The sequence below is a fragment of the Sciurus vulgaris genome, assembly GCF_902686455.1.
Source record: "Sciurus vulgaris genome assembly, chromosome: 10".
NCBI classification, from domain to species: domain Eukaryota; kingdom Metazoa; phylum Chordata; class Mammalia; order Rodentia; family Sciuridae; genus Sciurus; species Sciurus vulgaris.
Genome location: NC_136470.1, coordinates 49682968 through 49700188, shown reverse-complemented (window position 1 = coordinate 49700188; position 17221 = coordinate 49682968). Strand labels below are relative to the sequence as shown.

The window sequence follows — 17221 nt, the reverse complement described above, 5'->3', positions numbered from 1 at the left end:
GCTACATTTTTTCAGGAAAGCCCTGACTCTCACAAAAACTATCTGAGGGAAAAGAGAAATGGATAGGAAGATAGACAAAACAAAATTGGTGGTGAGTTGGTAATTGTTGTTGAAACTGGGTAACAGATACATCATATTTCTCTATTTTTATCTCTACTTAAAATTGTCTTTGAAAGAGCTGGGAAGGATAAAAAGAGATGGAGGAACCAAGAAGCAGAGATTTTGTCTTTCTGCATGGCATCTGATGATCAAAAAGCATTTCAGACTGAGGCTGTCCTGAGAAATCCAAGGCTGTGACCCCAAGACTCACAGGGAGTGGTTGCAGCTGAAAGGCCTGGTCTTGAATATGGTGGTGACTCCTCCCTTGGCCTTGAACTCCCCATCTGCTTTAGATGGTACTCCCTCCACTTCCACACCACCTGAATATCCCTTTGCTGTAGTGTTTCCCCACATTCCATGTTGAGATAACCTCTTTTACTCCAGGTCTCCTCACTCGTCCAGTTCCAAGCCTGCACTCAAAAATGTTTGATGGATGAATTGATTAAAGTTGAGTGGTACTATCTAAGAGTCCTGTATGAGGAGCAAGAATGGGATTAAGCAGTGTTTCTCAAACTTCTGTGCAACTGCCTTCTAACCCTTATTTTCTTCTCTTAATTGTTAAAGTCTACAATTAATTGCTCCATTTTTAATCTCCCCTTCCTTATCCTCTGAGTCCAAATATCCACCACTATATTCAAATATTTGAGGTTATAAAGGGAGAAATGTGGAAACACTGGCAATCACTACCATAGAGTTTTATAAAATAAATCTTCAAAATTTCTACTCTGGATGGGAAAGAAAATTCACACAAAAATAGGAGCTTAATTTTCAGTGCTTTTCTGCTCAATTCACAATAGCTTGATGTGGAACCAACCTAGATGCCCTTCAATAGATGAATGGATAAAGAAACTGTGGTATATATACACAATGGAATATTACTTCTTTAAAGAAGAAGAATAAAATTATGGCATTTGTTGGTAAATGGATGGAGTTGGAGAACATCATGCTAAATGAAATATGCCAAACCCAAAAATTCAAAGGCTGAATATTTTCTCTGATAAGTGGATGATGGATGATGATACATACAGCGGGGGAGCGTAGTGGGGGGGGAAGAGAAGAATGAAGTAACTTTGGATGGTGTAGAGAAAAATGGGGCGGGAGGGGTTGGGGAAGGAAAGATAGTAGACTGAGATGGTATCACCCTATGTACATGCATGATTACATGAATGGTGTGAATCTACATGGTGTACAACCATAGAAATGAAAAGTTGTACCCCATTTGTGTACAATGAATCAAAATGCAGTGTGTAAAAATAAAAATTAAAAAAGAAAAAGAAAATACATATTGCATACAGAGAAACAAAGTTGAGAATGACAGTGTACGTTTTGCCTTAAAGGATGCAAATCAGAAGACAAAATAACAGGATCTGTAAAGAACTGAAATTCAAAGAAATTCACCAAGAGTTCCATATCTCCCCGAATTATCTTTCAAAACTGAAAACAAATATAAATGTTTTCAGACTTGGAAAAACCAAAAGAATCCATTGCCCACAGATCTGCCTAAATCTTCCCTTATTTTTAAACATATGAATTTGTAATGAAAATTCTCTTAGCATTGAGATGAAAAAAACATATTATCTACCTTTAAATTTTTTTCAGTGCTTTTATTCCAATCTCCTGTGAAGAAAATATCTGACCCTGTTGTGAAGGTCATTCTTTTAACATGGGCCTGCCTTGTGACACAGAACTTTAATGTAAACAATTCATTTAAATGGGTGAGGTGGCACAGTCAAAGATGGAGCTTTTTTGGACTAAAGTAGTGACTTTCGGGGTCTAATCAGGGAAGGAAATAGGAAACAAGGAAACTGTAATTTACCAGAACCCTTATTTTTCAATACTGTAGTCAGAGAATTTTCCATGGAACATGGCAGGTTATAATTCTCTCTCTCCCTCTCTCTCTCTCTCTCTCTCTCTCTCTCTCTTTCTCTCTCTTTAATTATCTGAACTTGAATGTCAAGACCATTGGCATTTAGGAGTCTCCCAAAGTGAATATTCATTCAAATAGACATTTCTTTGAATTTCTTGTAGTACTCTGCCTGATTTGGAAAAAAAAAAAAAAATTGTCAATTTTAAATCAAAATAAAAAAAATTCTACCATATCCAATTTATTTACAAAATAAATGAAAAAAATCATTTCAATGCCAACTTTGCTTGTGAAACTAACCTATAGAGGTAGAGAGAAACTGTTTGGAAAGAGAAAGAGAATGACACCTAAATTTCAATCACCTTAAAGTTTAAGTTCAGACAAGAAAAACTGGAGTTTTATAATCTGCCATGCCCCATAGAAAATTCTCTGACTACAGTCCTGGAAGACAAGGGATTTGGTAAATTACAGTTCCTTGCCTTCTACTTCCTCTCCTGATAGGACCCTGAAAGTCACTACTTCAGCCCTAAGAAATCTCCACCTTTGACTCTACCCCCACCTTTGAGTCAGTTATATAAGTTTGTGACAAAACCTTAAAGTTGATGAAAATGAACACAGAATATAAAGGACATCATAACTGCCTCCTGGGTGGCCTTTGTCCAAGTTGAGCTGTATATCAATGAAGAAGAGCAAAGATCCCTGAGATAAAACAAAGAGCCTTACAGCTTTCGATAGACATCTGAAAAATCCCCAGGAAATACATCAGTGAGCTGTGTAGACAATTGTACAGGAATGTCATCCATGTTTTCAATCCCTGCCCTCCACCACTTGGTACCACTGTGGAGATCTGAAGGGAGGGTGGCCACTTTAACAACTATAATAAATGACAGGACACCCTGTGAAATTTGAGTTTCACATAAGCAACAAGTAATTTTTTAGCATAAGCCTGTACCATATGTTTCATGAGCTGTTTACTTCACATTTGAATTTCACTAAGCATTCTGTGTTTTACCTGGCAATGCATGAAAGGATTTCCATGGGGTAATGAACATTGCAACAGCTCAGGATGGAAATTTCTTAAGCAATACCCAGTGTCCCTTACTCGGTGTCCTGATTGACTTGATTGTGACTTCTGGATAAATCAAAATCTCTATTTGAACATCCTCGCTTTTCTGATTTATAACCAAGCTGTTTCTTAACCAATTAGGAATTTTGTCTCAAATGCCATTGGTCCCATTAGGTGAGTTGAGGATCCCTGGACTACTGTTCCATTGCAAGAAGTCATGTGAATTGGTCTGGATATGTCTTTTTTGCTCAATCAGTAGATAACGTATAGCCACAATCAAAGTTCAGGAGAGGATGAGAGGTATCTAGAAACCTGATGTTAAAATGGGTCTAGCTCACATTTATTAAGCTGATACCACTGGTCCAAGATGATTTCCGATGCCTCTTCTAACCTCTTAATGATTCCCACGACCATAATTGAATCATTGGTTCATTAGTGGTTCAGAACTAAGGAAAAGGGACCAGCTCTTGGTGACAGGAGTAAGGAGGGCTGTCAAGAGGGTGATCAAGTGTGATGGGCACTGTATTTATCTTATAGTTTTTTCCAACATACTTTTTTAAATTTATTTTTATTGTAAACAAATGGGATACATCTTGTTTCTCTGTTTGTACATGAAGTAGAGGCATACAATTTGTGTAATCATACATTTACATAGGGTAATGGTGTTTGATTCATTGTTATTTTTTCCTTCCCCCAACTCCTCCCACCCCTCTTTTCCCTCTATGCACTCCCTCCTTCCTCCATTCTTGCCTCCCTCCCACCCCCCATTATGTGTCATCATCCACTTATCAGCGAGACCATTCGTCCTTTGGTTTTTTGAGATTGGCTTATCTCACTTAGCATGATATTCTCCAATTTCATCCATTTGCCTGCAAATGCCATATTTTATTATTCTTTATGGTTGAGTAATATTCCATTGTGTGTGTGTGTGTGTGTTTGTGTGTGTGTGTGTGTGTGTGTGTGTGTATATATATATATATATATATATATATATATATATATATCACAGTTTCTTTATCCATTCATCAATTGAGGGGCATCTAGGTTGGTTCCACAATCTAGCTATTGTGAATTGAGCAGCTATGAACATTGATGTGGCTTCATCTCTGTAGTATGCTGATTTTAAGTCCTTTGGGTATAGGCCAAGGAGTGGGATAGCTGAGTCAAATGGTGGGTCCATTCCAAGCTTTCTGATGAATCTCCATACTGCTTTCCAGAGTGGCTGCACTAATTTGCAACCCCACAGCAATGTATGAGTGTACCTTTTTCCCCACATCCTCGACAACACCTATTGTTGCTTGTATTTTGATAATTGCCATTCTAATTGGGGTGAGATAGAAGCTTAGGGTAGTTTTGGTTTGCATTTCTCTTATTACTAGAGATGTTGAACACTTTTTCATATATCTGTTGATCACTTGTAGATCTTCTTCTGTGAAGTGTCTGTTCATTTCCGTAGCCCATTTGTTGATTGGGTTATTTGTATTCTTCGTGTAGAGTTTTTTGAGTTCTTTATATATTCTGGAAATTAGTGCTGTATCTGAAGTATGAGTGGCAAAGATTTTCTCCCACTCTGTAGACTCTCTCTTCACATTGCTGATAGTTTCCTTTGCTGAGAGAAAGCTTTTTAGTTTGAATCTATCCCAGTTATTGATTCTTGCTTTTTTTTCTTGTGCTATGGGAGTCCTGTTAAGGAAGTCTGATCCTAAGCCAACATGTTGAAGATTTGGACCTATTTTTTCTTCTATAAGATGCGGGGTCTCTGGTCTGATTCCGAGGTCCTTGATCCATTTTGAGTTGAGTTTTGTGCAGGGTGAGAGATAGGGGTTTAGTCTCACAAAAACGGCATGGTATTGGTACCAAAACAGACAGGTAGATCTATGGTACAGAATAGAGGACACAGACACAAACCCAAATAAATACAATTTTCTCATACTAGACACAAATGCCAAAAAACATTCACTGGAGAAAAGATAGCCTCTTCAACAAATGGTGCTGGGAAAACTGGAAATCCAACATATTTTTAAAATACACATTGAGTACTGAGTATGTAAGACATCTGAATTTCTGTTGGTATTTTTTTTCTTTTCCTGGCACTAAACACCACAGGAATTCATTTGCATTTCAATCTCCATAACAGGGCTATTGATACTTTTTTAATTGACATTCATTTATTCTCACTTTACAAATATTTATTATTCACTAACTCTGGATCAGGAGGAATTCTATTCTACTCTTGTCAACTGAATGCTACACACTACATCTTCCAAAGAGAGAAAGCCCTTGTTCAGTGATTCCTGATGTGAAATGATGCTCCCTTCTCAAGCATACATAGCATAATTTAAAATTATGTTCATGTATTTTAAGTGTCTATTGTAAGATACTGACATAAACAGATGACATAAAAATAATTTTATTTATTGATCTACGATGTTGAGAAATACCATTCTATACACAACAACATACTTTCTACCTGTGACTGCATATATAAAATTCAACCTTGAAATAAAGCTTCCACCCAACTCTTCACAGTTTGAAAAAGACTACATAATCACTTAGGAGACTCTGAAACACTCTGATCTTTGTAGTTTAATTTGTAACCAGTCTGTTGCAATTGAAAACTAATAGACTTTTTAAAATATATATATATAAATGTTTGGACAGATTGTTTTAATATTTTTACCATTTAAAATATCAAAGTTCCTTATACCTAAATTGCCATAAGTCTACCAGCAGTACTGTATTCTGATGAAAGAATATTCCCTAGGAGAAGAGCTCAAGTTGTTTCCTCCCTCTGACAATGTCCTGACACCAAGTCCCAGAAAAAAAAAAACAAATGAGGAAAAAAACAGCTAATAATGTCATGGTAAGCCTGTGTGAGACTTTTAACACTTTCAAGTCTGACACATTTAATCCTATGGCGAACTGTACACAGAAAAGAGCAGAAGCCTGACAAGGCTAACAATCTCTTGTATCTCCAGATTCAGGCTTTTTTACTGTTCCTCCTTGACAGAAGTAAAGCAAAAGAGATATTCAAGTAAGAGGAACTGAAGCTAAGTGAAAAACCAGCAACTACAGGACTGTGTGATGGACAGGAGAAAACCGCTGTGCAAGAAAAATAACAGATTCCACACGAAACAGCAGAAGCTTTTTAACTCACTCCTTGAACTAACTGCTTGAACAGCCTGGGGTACCTCAGGATGCACCACAGGATGGTCTCTCCAGGTTCCATCCAGGTCCAAGTCAACAGCATTCGGTGTCCCTATTCAGTGTTTCTGGTCACCACCACGATACACTGATACGCTAAGGCTGCCCAACAGCCCATTTCCAGTTATAAGAAGATTGCTAACTGGTAAGAGGGACACAAAAAGAAAGTAGGGCCAAAGTCCCCAGAGGCAACTCTTAATCACGGCTTACCATTAATTTAAATAAGGGATATGGAATAAGGACTCACTATGGGGACTAGGCACTTATGAAATGACTTATGTGCAGTGTTTCACCTTATCCATCCAACTTCAAGGTTACAAGTTAAGATCAGCCTACTAGTATTAACAAATAAGGAAACTAAGGCTCAAAAAAGATAAATAACTTACTGAAAGAGTTCCCACAGCTAGTTTAATGGCAGACCTGGGATTCAAATCTGGTCACACAACTCCAGAAACAGCTCTTGCCAACGTGCTCTTGCCCTTCCCTGGGAAACAGTGCCCCTCCGTGTTTGCAGGACAGGGGGGATTGCAGCACGCCTCGCCTGGGTGGCAACACAAGGCAGGAGCAGAAGTATGGCAAGATGTTTGCTGGTTAGGCTTGAAAGGCTCCTCAATCTCAGCTAAAGAGGCTGGCTGCAGGCCATGCTTCTCTGCAAACTGCGGAAGGGAAATCTAAAGGGTGAAAAGTGAGAGGGATCCAGCACCTCCCAGAAAACGGCTCCTCTGCCAGCAAGGCACTAGTTAAAACTCAGGAGCTAGGAAGTTACGTGATCTAAATGGTGTTTCAGGACGATTAACTTGGCAGCCACGCACAGCACACATGACAGGGAGAAAGGGGCTGCAGGCAAGGAAACCAGTTAGAAGACAATTGCAGATGCTCGTTTCTGAGATGATGAGTCTGAGTCAGAAGAGGGCGGTGAGAACAGGGAATGGAGGGACAACTGTGCATCTTACCGACTACCTACCTGGAAGGAGGAACAGACACACCCTAGGGACCCACATGGTTGATGATGGCTCTCAGATGGAGACAAGACAGGGGAAAGGGCGCTCCAGGGCCAGCACCAGCTTCATCCCTGCACCCGCGGGCGCTTGCCTCTCCTGCCCGTCTTCTCACCAGAGCACGAGCCCTGAGGAGCCGGGGGCCCTCCTTGGGTCTGTCACCCCACAGGTCTTCCCACTGCAGGCCTGGTGTTCGGTGGACTCAATGAGTATCCCCAGCAGGCTCCTTCCTCTGCCTGAAATGCTCTGTCCCCATTGTCACCTAGAAACTCCACTTAGGAAGATCCTCATCAAGGCTCAGCACCAGGCTCTTCCTCAGAGAGGACTTCCTCTGCCAGGTGGTCTAAATTACCTGTTCCTGTTTTCTCTCCGTGGAAACTTATTTTCACAGTATGTGTTATAATGTGTACTTTTCTAATTTCAATTTGTATTTTCCATTTATTTTTAAATTTCCTCCTGTTCTTTGTTTTTCTGCCTGTCCCCACTAGATTCTAAGGTCCCCAAAGTCTGTTTTCCTTTTCATCTGTGAATTCCCAGCAGCCAGCACTGTGTTGTTCAATGGAAGTAATGTACATAATCTTAAATTTTTACTAGTCACTTTTGTAAAAGTGAGAACTGGTGAAATCTAGCTTAATAATATATTCTATTTCATCAGATATGTCCAAATATTGTCAATTAAGTATGCGATGATTAGAAAAAGTTACAAAGAAAATTTTTATTTCCTCTTTTTGCTTCCCCCACCAGTATCAAAACATTATTTCCAAACTGCTGAGGAAAATAAGAACACGGACTAGTAATTTAAAATCAAATCTTTGTCATTCATAAGAATGTCACCGCAGGAGAGAGCTCACCTGAAGACCACCTCAGAAACTCATCAAAGACTGGTTTTGTACTGGAATAACCTTCAAGGACTCAAGAAGTCTCTGGCCTTCTGCCCTCAGAAGGCAAACCCTGGGAACAATGGTTTGGGGACAAGGCAGAGTGTTAACTATGTGACGTCTGTGTGTGTTTCACACTGATAGAACATCTCAATCGGGACTTGTCACACTTCAAATGTTCCATAGCCACATGTGGCTGGTGTCTACCATACTGGACAATGTAGACCTTGCAGGATGCCTGACTTATATTACTTAGCTAATAAAGAGTGGGATGAAAAAGGGAGATAGGAAGAGAAAAAAGCAAAGAATGAGAAAAGAAAGACAATGGAAAGGAAAAGAAACTAAAATCTGTTGAATAGATACTATGTTAGATTGTTTCATGTATTAATAAATTGTCGTTTAATCATCACATCACCTCTGATGAGGTTGGTATTATTAGAAAATCTTTATCAATAGATGTTGGTTTGTTATAGAACTTTGTCTCATTGTATTTTGAGTGAAGAAAAAGGATTCAAAACACAACCTCCTCCTGCCTGCTGCACTTAAGAAGCCTCCATTGCAAGTCAAGTCAAAACAGCTGCAAGTCTAGGTCTCTCTCTCCTCCAGGTGACTCATTCCAGGGAATACTATAAGACATTGTTTTGAATCCCACAGACGCATTCCTTCAAAAAGTATGGTCTGATCACGCAGAATAATGGTGGGGGGCAGTCTCCTCCCTCTCCTGGAGTTATCTTTCTCTCATTTACTGCTGCCTCTTGCTAGGACCTAGTTATACAGTGGCACTGGATATTACCCAAACTTGCTAAGCTCTCCAACATGCCTCCCTGGCTCTGTTCTGTTCCCCACTGCCTGCAGCCCTTCCCTCCTTCACCCAATCAACACACATCCAGCATAACTCAATTCCAAAGAAGGGGGAGAAGGAGAAAAAGGATGAATTGGAGAAAAAAAAGAAGAAAAATTTCAGTCAGGGGTCATACCATCTCAGACAGAGAACCTCCTCGAACCTACACTCCAACTATGAAAGTTTCCCTTTTTATGTGATCCCAAGGAACTATTGAGGAATTGCTCATGCATTTGGTCATTATTTACATCTAGGGTCTGTCTCACTGAACTTTGAGCCCTGGAAAGAAAGGGCAATGCCCTTTTGTGTTTACATTCCCAGTAACAGGATTTCTTAAATGGGGTTCACAAATAATTAAATGAATGAATGGATGAACTGATGAGTATGCTCACATCCCTATTTCAATTCAAGAACTACCAGGTACCATACTGTCCAAAGCACTGAAAGCAAGCAAAAGTGTATTTTTGTAATATCTGCATCCCACTCAGGCCAGTTGTCCAGATGTGGGTCACGTCAGAGAGCACCATCAGATGCCTCCAATCATTTTAATAAAAGAAAAATGTTCTGAGCTATGGAAGAGGATGTAGCAAATTTGGGAGGCTCAGAATATGTGGAAATAATGTGAAACATTTAAGAAGTTTGTAGTATAGGAAGAAGTAATGACAAACATTACAATGTGGCCCAAGAATCAAGAGGTCTAGTTACGATAGAGTGGAGAGGACAGAAGACATGAAGTGCTGATGCCCTTTTGCTCCTTGTCCCCAGAACAAATAGAGACTGACTATACCAAGAAGTAGACACAACCAAAGGAAGTTAGTTTTCCCTAGCTCACAGTATGATGGACATAAACGTTCACCCTCCAGGGCCATAGTGAGAGATGTTTATTCATGGAACTATTGGTTCACTGAGGCTATGGCCTGTGCAAAGCTTCAGTCAGAGACTCTAAATTTTGTGTGTGTACACTCATGTGTCCAAAAGCTCTAGCAACAGTCAGACAAGGATTGGTGGGTACCACCACCCCCAACATTAAATTCCTGCTACTGTTTTGTCTTCTCAAGCATAAACCTGAACTTGGTATTGGACAAAGCTGGGCAGGTGCATTGCTGCAGAACCACATACTGCCTGAGAAAGGGCTTAGGAAAGGGTGACTTTTCTCAGAAATCCTCTTCAACCCCAAACAACAAACCAACATTTAAACACAAACACTTCTCCTCACACTACTGAGTTGGTCAGAAATATATTTGCAATCATAGTAAAATGGTTTACGGCTGTACCAGGTACAGGAAAAGTGCAAGAGCTGAATATAGCAGGGAGGCTCTGGCCACCCCAAGAGGCACCAGGCCAGCCCCCCATGTCACAGCAGCTCTGGACGGCATTGTTCTCTTCATTAACTTGAATGGACAGAAGGAAGCTAGACCCAGCTGGAACAGAGTGATATGGGGTGGGCGGCTGCAGGGACTGTGTATGTACTGAAGCTGACCTGGCACTGGCACTGTCCCAGTCGGAGAGGCTGCCTCTGAGATCCAGATAAGTCCCACCTAGGCAGGGCAGACACAGTAACTGAAGCTAATCCCCAGCACATCCCGCCTCAGCCAAAGATGCAGACTTCATCTGGACCCCTTCCAACCTCATTGCCAGTGGGGAGCTCAGCACATGGCAGAAAGAATTTAAACTCTACTAAATTCCAAATTAGAAGGCAACCATGACAAATCTACACTCAACAAACTTTGCCCCCAGTTACTAAAGTGGTTCTTTAGGGTATTGAAAATGACTGGAAAGCAGGCATCTCCATTTATGAAGCTAATGAAAAATTTACTCACTCACACTGTACCTGGGACCAAGGAAAACTAGGGTGTTACCTTGATGTGGCCCCCATCTTAGTACTGCAGAGGTTGCTCTCAGAACCCAATCTGTCTTCCTTGTGTCCTCTTGCTTCCCATCTCCTGTATTGAAACAGGGAAAGTGAGGGACCCTTCTTGGTGATAAGACTCTGTGGGATGTGTGTGGTGGGTGTGACAGGGTGGTTATGCAAAAGTTGGCACTGCAGGCAGAGAGATATCCAGTGCATAACACCACACATGGATAACAGAGCAGAAGGTTTACTTTCCAGAACCTGGTGGGGACAGGAAAGAGAGGACCTCACCAAGATGTCCTTCCTCTGGCATCTCCTAGCACCTTAATACAGCCCTAAGGAACATCTACAGTCTGTATATGGAGCTCCTAAACAATAATTGTTTTCATAGGCTCAAAATGGCAAGGCCTGATCAAACAAGAGGAATGAGAAGGAAGCAACAGGCCCACTGGATGGCAATAACAAGAAGGCACTGTCTGCAAATGTGTCCAGACCGCTGCAGGGGAGCTCTCCTGTTGCACCAACAAAAGCCAGCTGTGTCTAAGCCAGCTGAGTCACCAATGGGCCTCAGCCCAGGGAACAGCCTTCCTAAAATACATGCCAAATTCCACAATCACTTTAAAAATGTAGGTCAGCCCTTGCATTCTTACCAGGATAATCATAGCCCAGAAGGGCAGTACCAAAGCTGAGGAAGCTTCTTTGCGTGTCTTGATTTCTTTCTTCCTTTCCGCATCACTACATTCACTCTGCTGTTTTCCTTTTAAACCCTTCTAATTTTTCTTATTTCAAGATTTCTATTTGTCATACTCTGGGTCTGTCCCAAGACAAATGCTAAAACATAGTTATTCTGGGGCCTCATAAGGAGATGAGAACAAGCCCCACCATGCTCATACTTGAGGGCATCTTCCCTGCAGGGTCTGTGACTTCAGTTCTAAGGTCATATTCAGAGATGCGCTGGGAACACCTCCCTCGGGACCAAGGTTTGGCTACATTTCTATTGCCAGACAGAAAGTTAAGTAATCACAGGCCCTGAACCCAGCAGACACTGGAGATGAATTCATCTCAACAGGACAACCCCATCTGATTACCCCATCTGATTACCTCAACAGGACAACAGTGGCTTCTGTGTTGAGAAAGTCTGAAAGGGGCAAGAGCAGAAGCAGAGTCCCTGTGGGGACTGTCATGATGGTCCAGGTCTGGACCAGAGTGGTAGCAGGGGAAATGGTGAAATGGCATATTTGGGGCATATTTGGGAGGAGAGGCCAATGGAATTTTCTAATGGGTCGGATGTGGGAAGTGAGAGAAAGAGAGGAGTCAAGGATGATTCAAATTTTTGGTGTGAGTAACAGGGAGGATGGAGTTGTCATGGGTGGGGAGGACTGTGGTAGAGCCTATCTAGTTGGGGATGTTGGGATCTCTGTTTGGCCAGTTTGTAGTTTGAGAGGTGTGCTAGACACCTGGGTGGAGAAGCTGAGTGGACAGTTGATTGCACCCCATCTGATTACCTGTTGACCATTCAAAAAGAATTTAAAAGTGCTTACAAAGATAGAGGTAGCAACATAAAATAAAGATAAATGGGAAACTAAGGGACCTGGGTCTCCTGGAAAATGGGGACAGAGGAAAATTGGCTGTAATTTCACCTTGCCCCACCTTATTCTCTACCTTCTACACTGGTCCTACATGATCCTAGCTCTCTTGGAAAAGCCACCAAAGACCCGCCCCCTCCCCATTGCTAAATCCCAGTGGTCAATTCTGCCCTCATCTTACTTGAGTCACTGGCAGAATTCCACAGTGCTGAACCACAGCCTCCTCTCTGAAAAATATTCTTCCCTTGTTTTTCCCATTCACTGGCCCCTCCTTGGTTTCTGATGTCTCCAAATCTCCAAGCTCCTATGGTTGGGAGTGTGGGGACCTGTTTTTAATTCTTTTCTATCTTCCCTCAGCTCTGGGAGATCGCATTCTGCTCACACTTTGAAATGCTGTGCAACATGACTGCTTTCCCCAAATACTTATCTTTATCCCAACTTCTCCCCAAGCTATCGAGTCCTGCAATCAACTGTCCACTCAGCTTCTCCACCCAGGTGTCTAGCACACCTCTCAAACTACAAACTGGCCAAACAGAGCTCCCAACATCCCCAACTAGATAGGCTCTACCAGTCCTCCCCACCCATGACAACTCCATCCTCCCTGTTACTCACACCAAAAATTTGAATCATCCTTGACTCCTCTCTTTCTCTCACTTCCCACATCCGACCCATTAGAAAATTCCATTGGCCCCACCTCCCAAATATGCCCCAAATATGCCATTTCACCATTTCCCCTGCTACCACTCTGGTCCAGACCTGGACCATCTTGACAGTCCCCACAGGGACTCTGCTTCTGCTCTTGCCCCTTTCAGACTTTCTCAACACAGAAGTCACTGTTGTTCTGTTGAGGTAGGCCGTGCCTAGGTCCTCACAAGGGCCCACATGGCCTCCAGGAGTTAGCCCTATCCCTTCTCCCACCTCCCCTCTCCAGACTCTCCTCCCTACTGACAACACTGGCCTTCCTGCTTCTCTTCAAAAGGCCAGGCTCACCTCTACCTTAGGGCCTCTGTACTTGCTGTTCCTACTGCTTGAACATAGCCTTCCTCTATGACTATGTCTTAATGTTACTTTCTCAATGAATTCTTCTCACATCATCTTATTTTAAACTGCCTCAATACCCCATTCCCTTTTCCCACTTCATTTTCCCTATACTAAATGCCCTTTTTTCTTTACTATTTAATTCCTAGCTTTTATAACTCTTCCTGAAATATAGTGAGTGTAAGATAGATGGAGGGTTGGATGGGTGCATGGGTGAATGAATGGATAAATAAATGGAAAATATGAATAGAAAAGTAGCATAGGTGGCAGGTCTTGTGCTTCAACTGCCAGGTTCTAATATGTCCCAGAGGGGAAACTGTCACAGAAATCAAGTTTTAAAAAATTCATCATTAAAGACACATAACTGCAACATCTACTCTGCCTATTCAACCATAATGCTAGATTCTAATATAAAATGAAATGAAAGGTCCACAGAATCATTAGAATTAGACTAGTCTTAGCTTTGCCTCAATCACACATAACCCACAAAAAGCAGACTGGGTAGACACTTGTGACTGGTGTGTCAATATTCACAGAACATGGCTCCAGTGTGGGTGAGTGGATCTGGAAGAAGAGCTACCAAATCAAGTAACCAACTTTTATTGTGTTTTTCCATGTGACAGTCACTGAACCAGGCTTTTTGCTAATATTATCTCATAAAACCCTTACCACTCTGGGAAGCTTATACTATATCCATTTTATAAAAGAGGAAACCAAAGATCAGAGAGATTAAGTTGCTTGCACAATGTTACAAATATACAGTAAAGTCAGTCTGCAGGAATCAAAAGTTTTTCTCTTTCTGCATTACCAAAAGTTACTCCAGAAATAGTTAACTATCCTTGGGGTGTTTCAGTCCAATTTTACATTCTAAGTCATTCATCTTATTTGATCTCAGTAAGCCAAGAACTTTAGGATTAAGGTAGTAAAATTAAGAAAGAAGCAACTAATTGTGTCTTTGTTTCTTAGTTGAATATTTTCCAGAAAAAAAACCCCAATAATCTGAAACTTGACACCCTCAGTTAAGTTTTAAATGGGAACACACACACACACACATCAGAGTCTGTGCCAAAAGCAACTAGTAAAAAATCACAGTACTGCACTAAAACTTACCACACTTTTACCTTTGCCCAAGTCCCCCACGAGTCATGAGCAGATGTGCTGCTCAGAGGCTCCCAATCCTAGCAGGTGCAGCTTAGTGCTCAAGAAAAGCCTCTTGCACCAGCATCAGCCTTGCAACAGTCCAGAGAAATCCCTTCTCTTCCTCCTACTCACGTTTCTCCTTGAGTGTTGTACTCACTGCCAGTGGCCTCCACCTCCACCCAACCTACAGAAACCTGGCCCATAGCACCCTGCAATTAATGTCGTCAGACACACAAGTCTGACTGTCAACCCACCTGTCAAGCTCCCAGCTCACCAGAAGACACTCAGAAGTCTCTATTAGCAGGGTTCCCCCATAACTGTCATAACCACTCTCATTTATTTCCACTCTCACTATGTCTACATCCTGATTAATCACCTCCCTAAAACCATTCAACCATCCAACTTCAGCGTCCAGGGTGTAAGCATAAGGTTCCCACAGAAAATGGCTCCCCCCCACCACCAATGACTTAGCGTCTCTTACCTGGACCAACCTACCAAGTAAACCAGCTCACATTCATTCCAACACGCAAGGCGGGTAGATAACACCCCAGATGGTACCACTGACCTGAGCTGCACAAATGAAGATTGAGAAATCCCAGAAATGAAGACTCATAGAATTATTGCTCCTTTCAGCATTTGGATCTACCAGCCAATAAGAAATGAGACCAATGAAGGTGAGTGTGGAGTGCACCTTTGAAATGTGAAGTTGTGAACCAGAAAACAGAAGATATTTAGAAAATGTAATCTCAAATGGGAGGCCAATAGAGAAACTCATTTAAATCAGAGACTTGCCTATAAGGATGCCAAATAAGAACTGCTTTCTCCAATCACCAGGGTCATGGTCTGTTTTATGACAGTAAGATGCTCAGCTAATGTAAGCTAACCTACTCATTGATTCTCCAATTGGACATAGAGCACCAGAAAAAATATTCATTCATCCTTATTCTGTTTTTTAGTCACTCTAGCTCAGAACTACCCTCCATGAATTGCTTCTCAAGTCATACCCCCAATAATAAAGAATATTAGTTTATGTGCTCAAATATACCTTGAACCATGGAGGAAAAATACAAAAGGATGAACTTCAGTTTGTGGAGAGGAGAAGGGAGGAAATTTGCAAATGTCCTTTGTTAACTAAGATATAGAAAAGTAGGTGATGATGTGCCAAACAGCAAGGCAAGATAACACCCTTCAAGTCGGTGGCTTTTCCTGAAAATGCACTTTTTCAGGTCTAACCAAGTTCTTCATTAATGATATTCCATCCCCAAATCTGGCAGTACACCACGACAGCACAATCTGTGATTGATAAAGCACTAAAAGGAAAATTTAGAGACTTAACTAGACTCAGTGTGAGTCAATGCTGCTCTCTCGGAGCAAGAATGGGTACCTAGATCTTTTTTTTTTCCCCAAGGATTAATTTCATGCCAAGCTCAGGATACCTCAAAATCAGAATATCCCTTTAATTGACTTCTTTCTATTACTAGCTGTTCATACACTACTTCTTTCAGGACATTATGAAAAATAAAATTGGGTGGGATGTCTTAATTTCAGGAAAGCCAAAGAAGAATTCCCCAAGGTGGTATATGAATTCTATTTCCAAAGCAAATATAAGATCCACAGTAATGAAAAAGGGAAATAATCCATCAGTGTCTCTTCAGAATTTATGTAATTTCTGTTATTAAGGACCTGCTGACAGAAGGGCAATCACACGTCTGGGGGGAAATGGTATGAAAATATGGAAAAGAGATGAACATGGTCAGGTGGAAAATGAGACTGGGTCTGAGGTAAAGGAAAACGCTCTTGATTTTGCCTTCACTGATTTCACATTGTTAATCTAACTCTCCCTCACCACCACCAAAACAAACCAACCAAACTCCCATCTGAGAACCAGTTAGAATGTAGCACCTTATCAGGGCATAGAAGCAGTTTCATTCACTCACCCCACCCTCTTACTCATTACCACCACAAAACATATATAAATATAAAGCCAAAGTTAAAACCATAATTAACATAAAGTAGATTATATCAAGTTAGTGCATTCTTTCCACAAAGCATAAGCTGTCCTTCCTTGGATCTTCCTTACAGAGCTAATGGTTACAGGTACGTCCAGCAGTATAGACAGCAGTCCTAAATTCATCAGATAGACACAAAGAGACTGCACATTCTAATCTCTCCTGTATCTATGTCCTCCTCATTGGGAAACACAGAGAATAGAACCTCCTCTAATCTATGCTGACATAAAAAAAATAATAAAGTGGTGAACTTACTCTGTCTACTGTGTAGTGTTGATGTTGTTGTCATTATTTAATACTGTAAGGGAACCACTCTGACCATGAAGACCATCATGGTGACCACGAGAATACTGACTACCATCCACCCTCCATCCCGACATCCCATCTTGAGTTATCTATTCATAGTAGTTACCATTTGCAATGGAAGTAATGTGTTCCAAGATTAGTGAGAGAAAATATCCCTCCTAGATGAAAAAATGATTTTAAAGACACTGCTCCTTTAAAGGACAAATGGAATTCCAATTTTCCCAAAGACTGATCCTTTAGTCCCAACACCATCTCCCAGAGAAAGTAAAATTTCAGCCACCTAATGATAGTGATCTCTTGTCATCATCTTCAAGTAGAAGCTTTCTTTGGGTTAATCGTT

The 17221-nt window shown here is 41.2% G+C and overlaps 1 protein-coding gene across 3 annotated transcripts in view; it reads right to left on the bottom strand.

Annotated features, from left to right (window-relative positions):
- The window catches only part of TMEM45A (transmembrane protein 45A), a 77733-nt gene that overhangs the window by 48146 nt on the left and 12366 nt on the right, over positions 1-17221 (bottom strand). Inside the window, exon 2 of one of the 3 annotated variants that reach the window (XM_079101400.1) lies at positions 15132-15208. The exons of 1 other annotated variant lie outside the window; for it this stretch is intronic. In XM_079101400.1, coding sequence (XP_078957526.1) covers positions 15132-15179 — 48 coding nt within the window. In that variant the 5' untranslated portion in view covers positions 15180-15208. Of the gene's footprint in view, positions 1-15131; positions 15209-17221 lie in introns of those variants that run through there. One more of the 3 variants, XM_079101403.1, reaches the window with a different exon arrangement.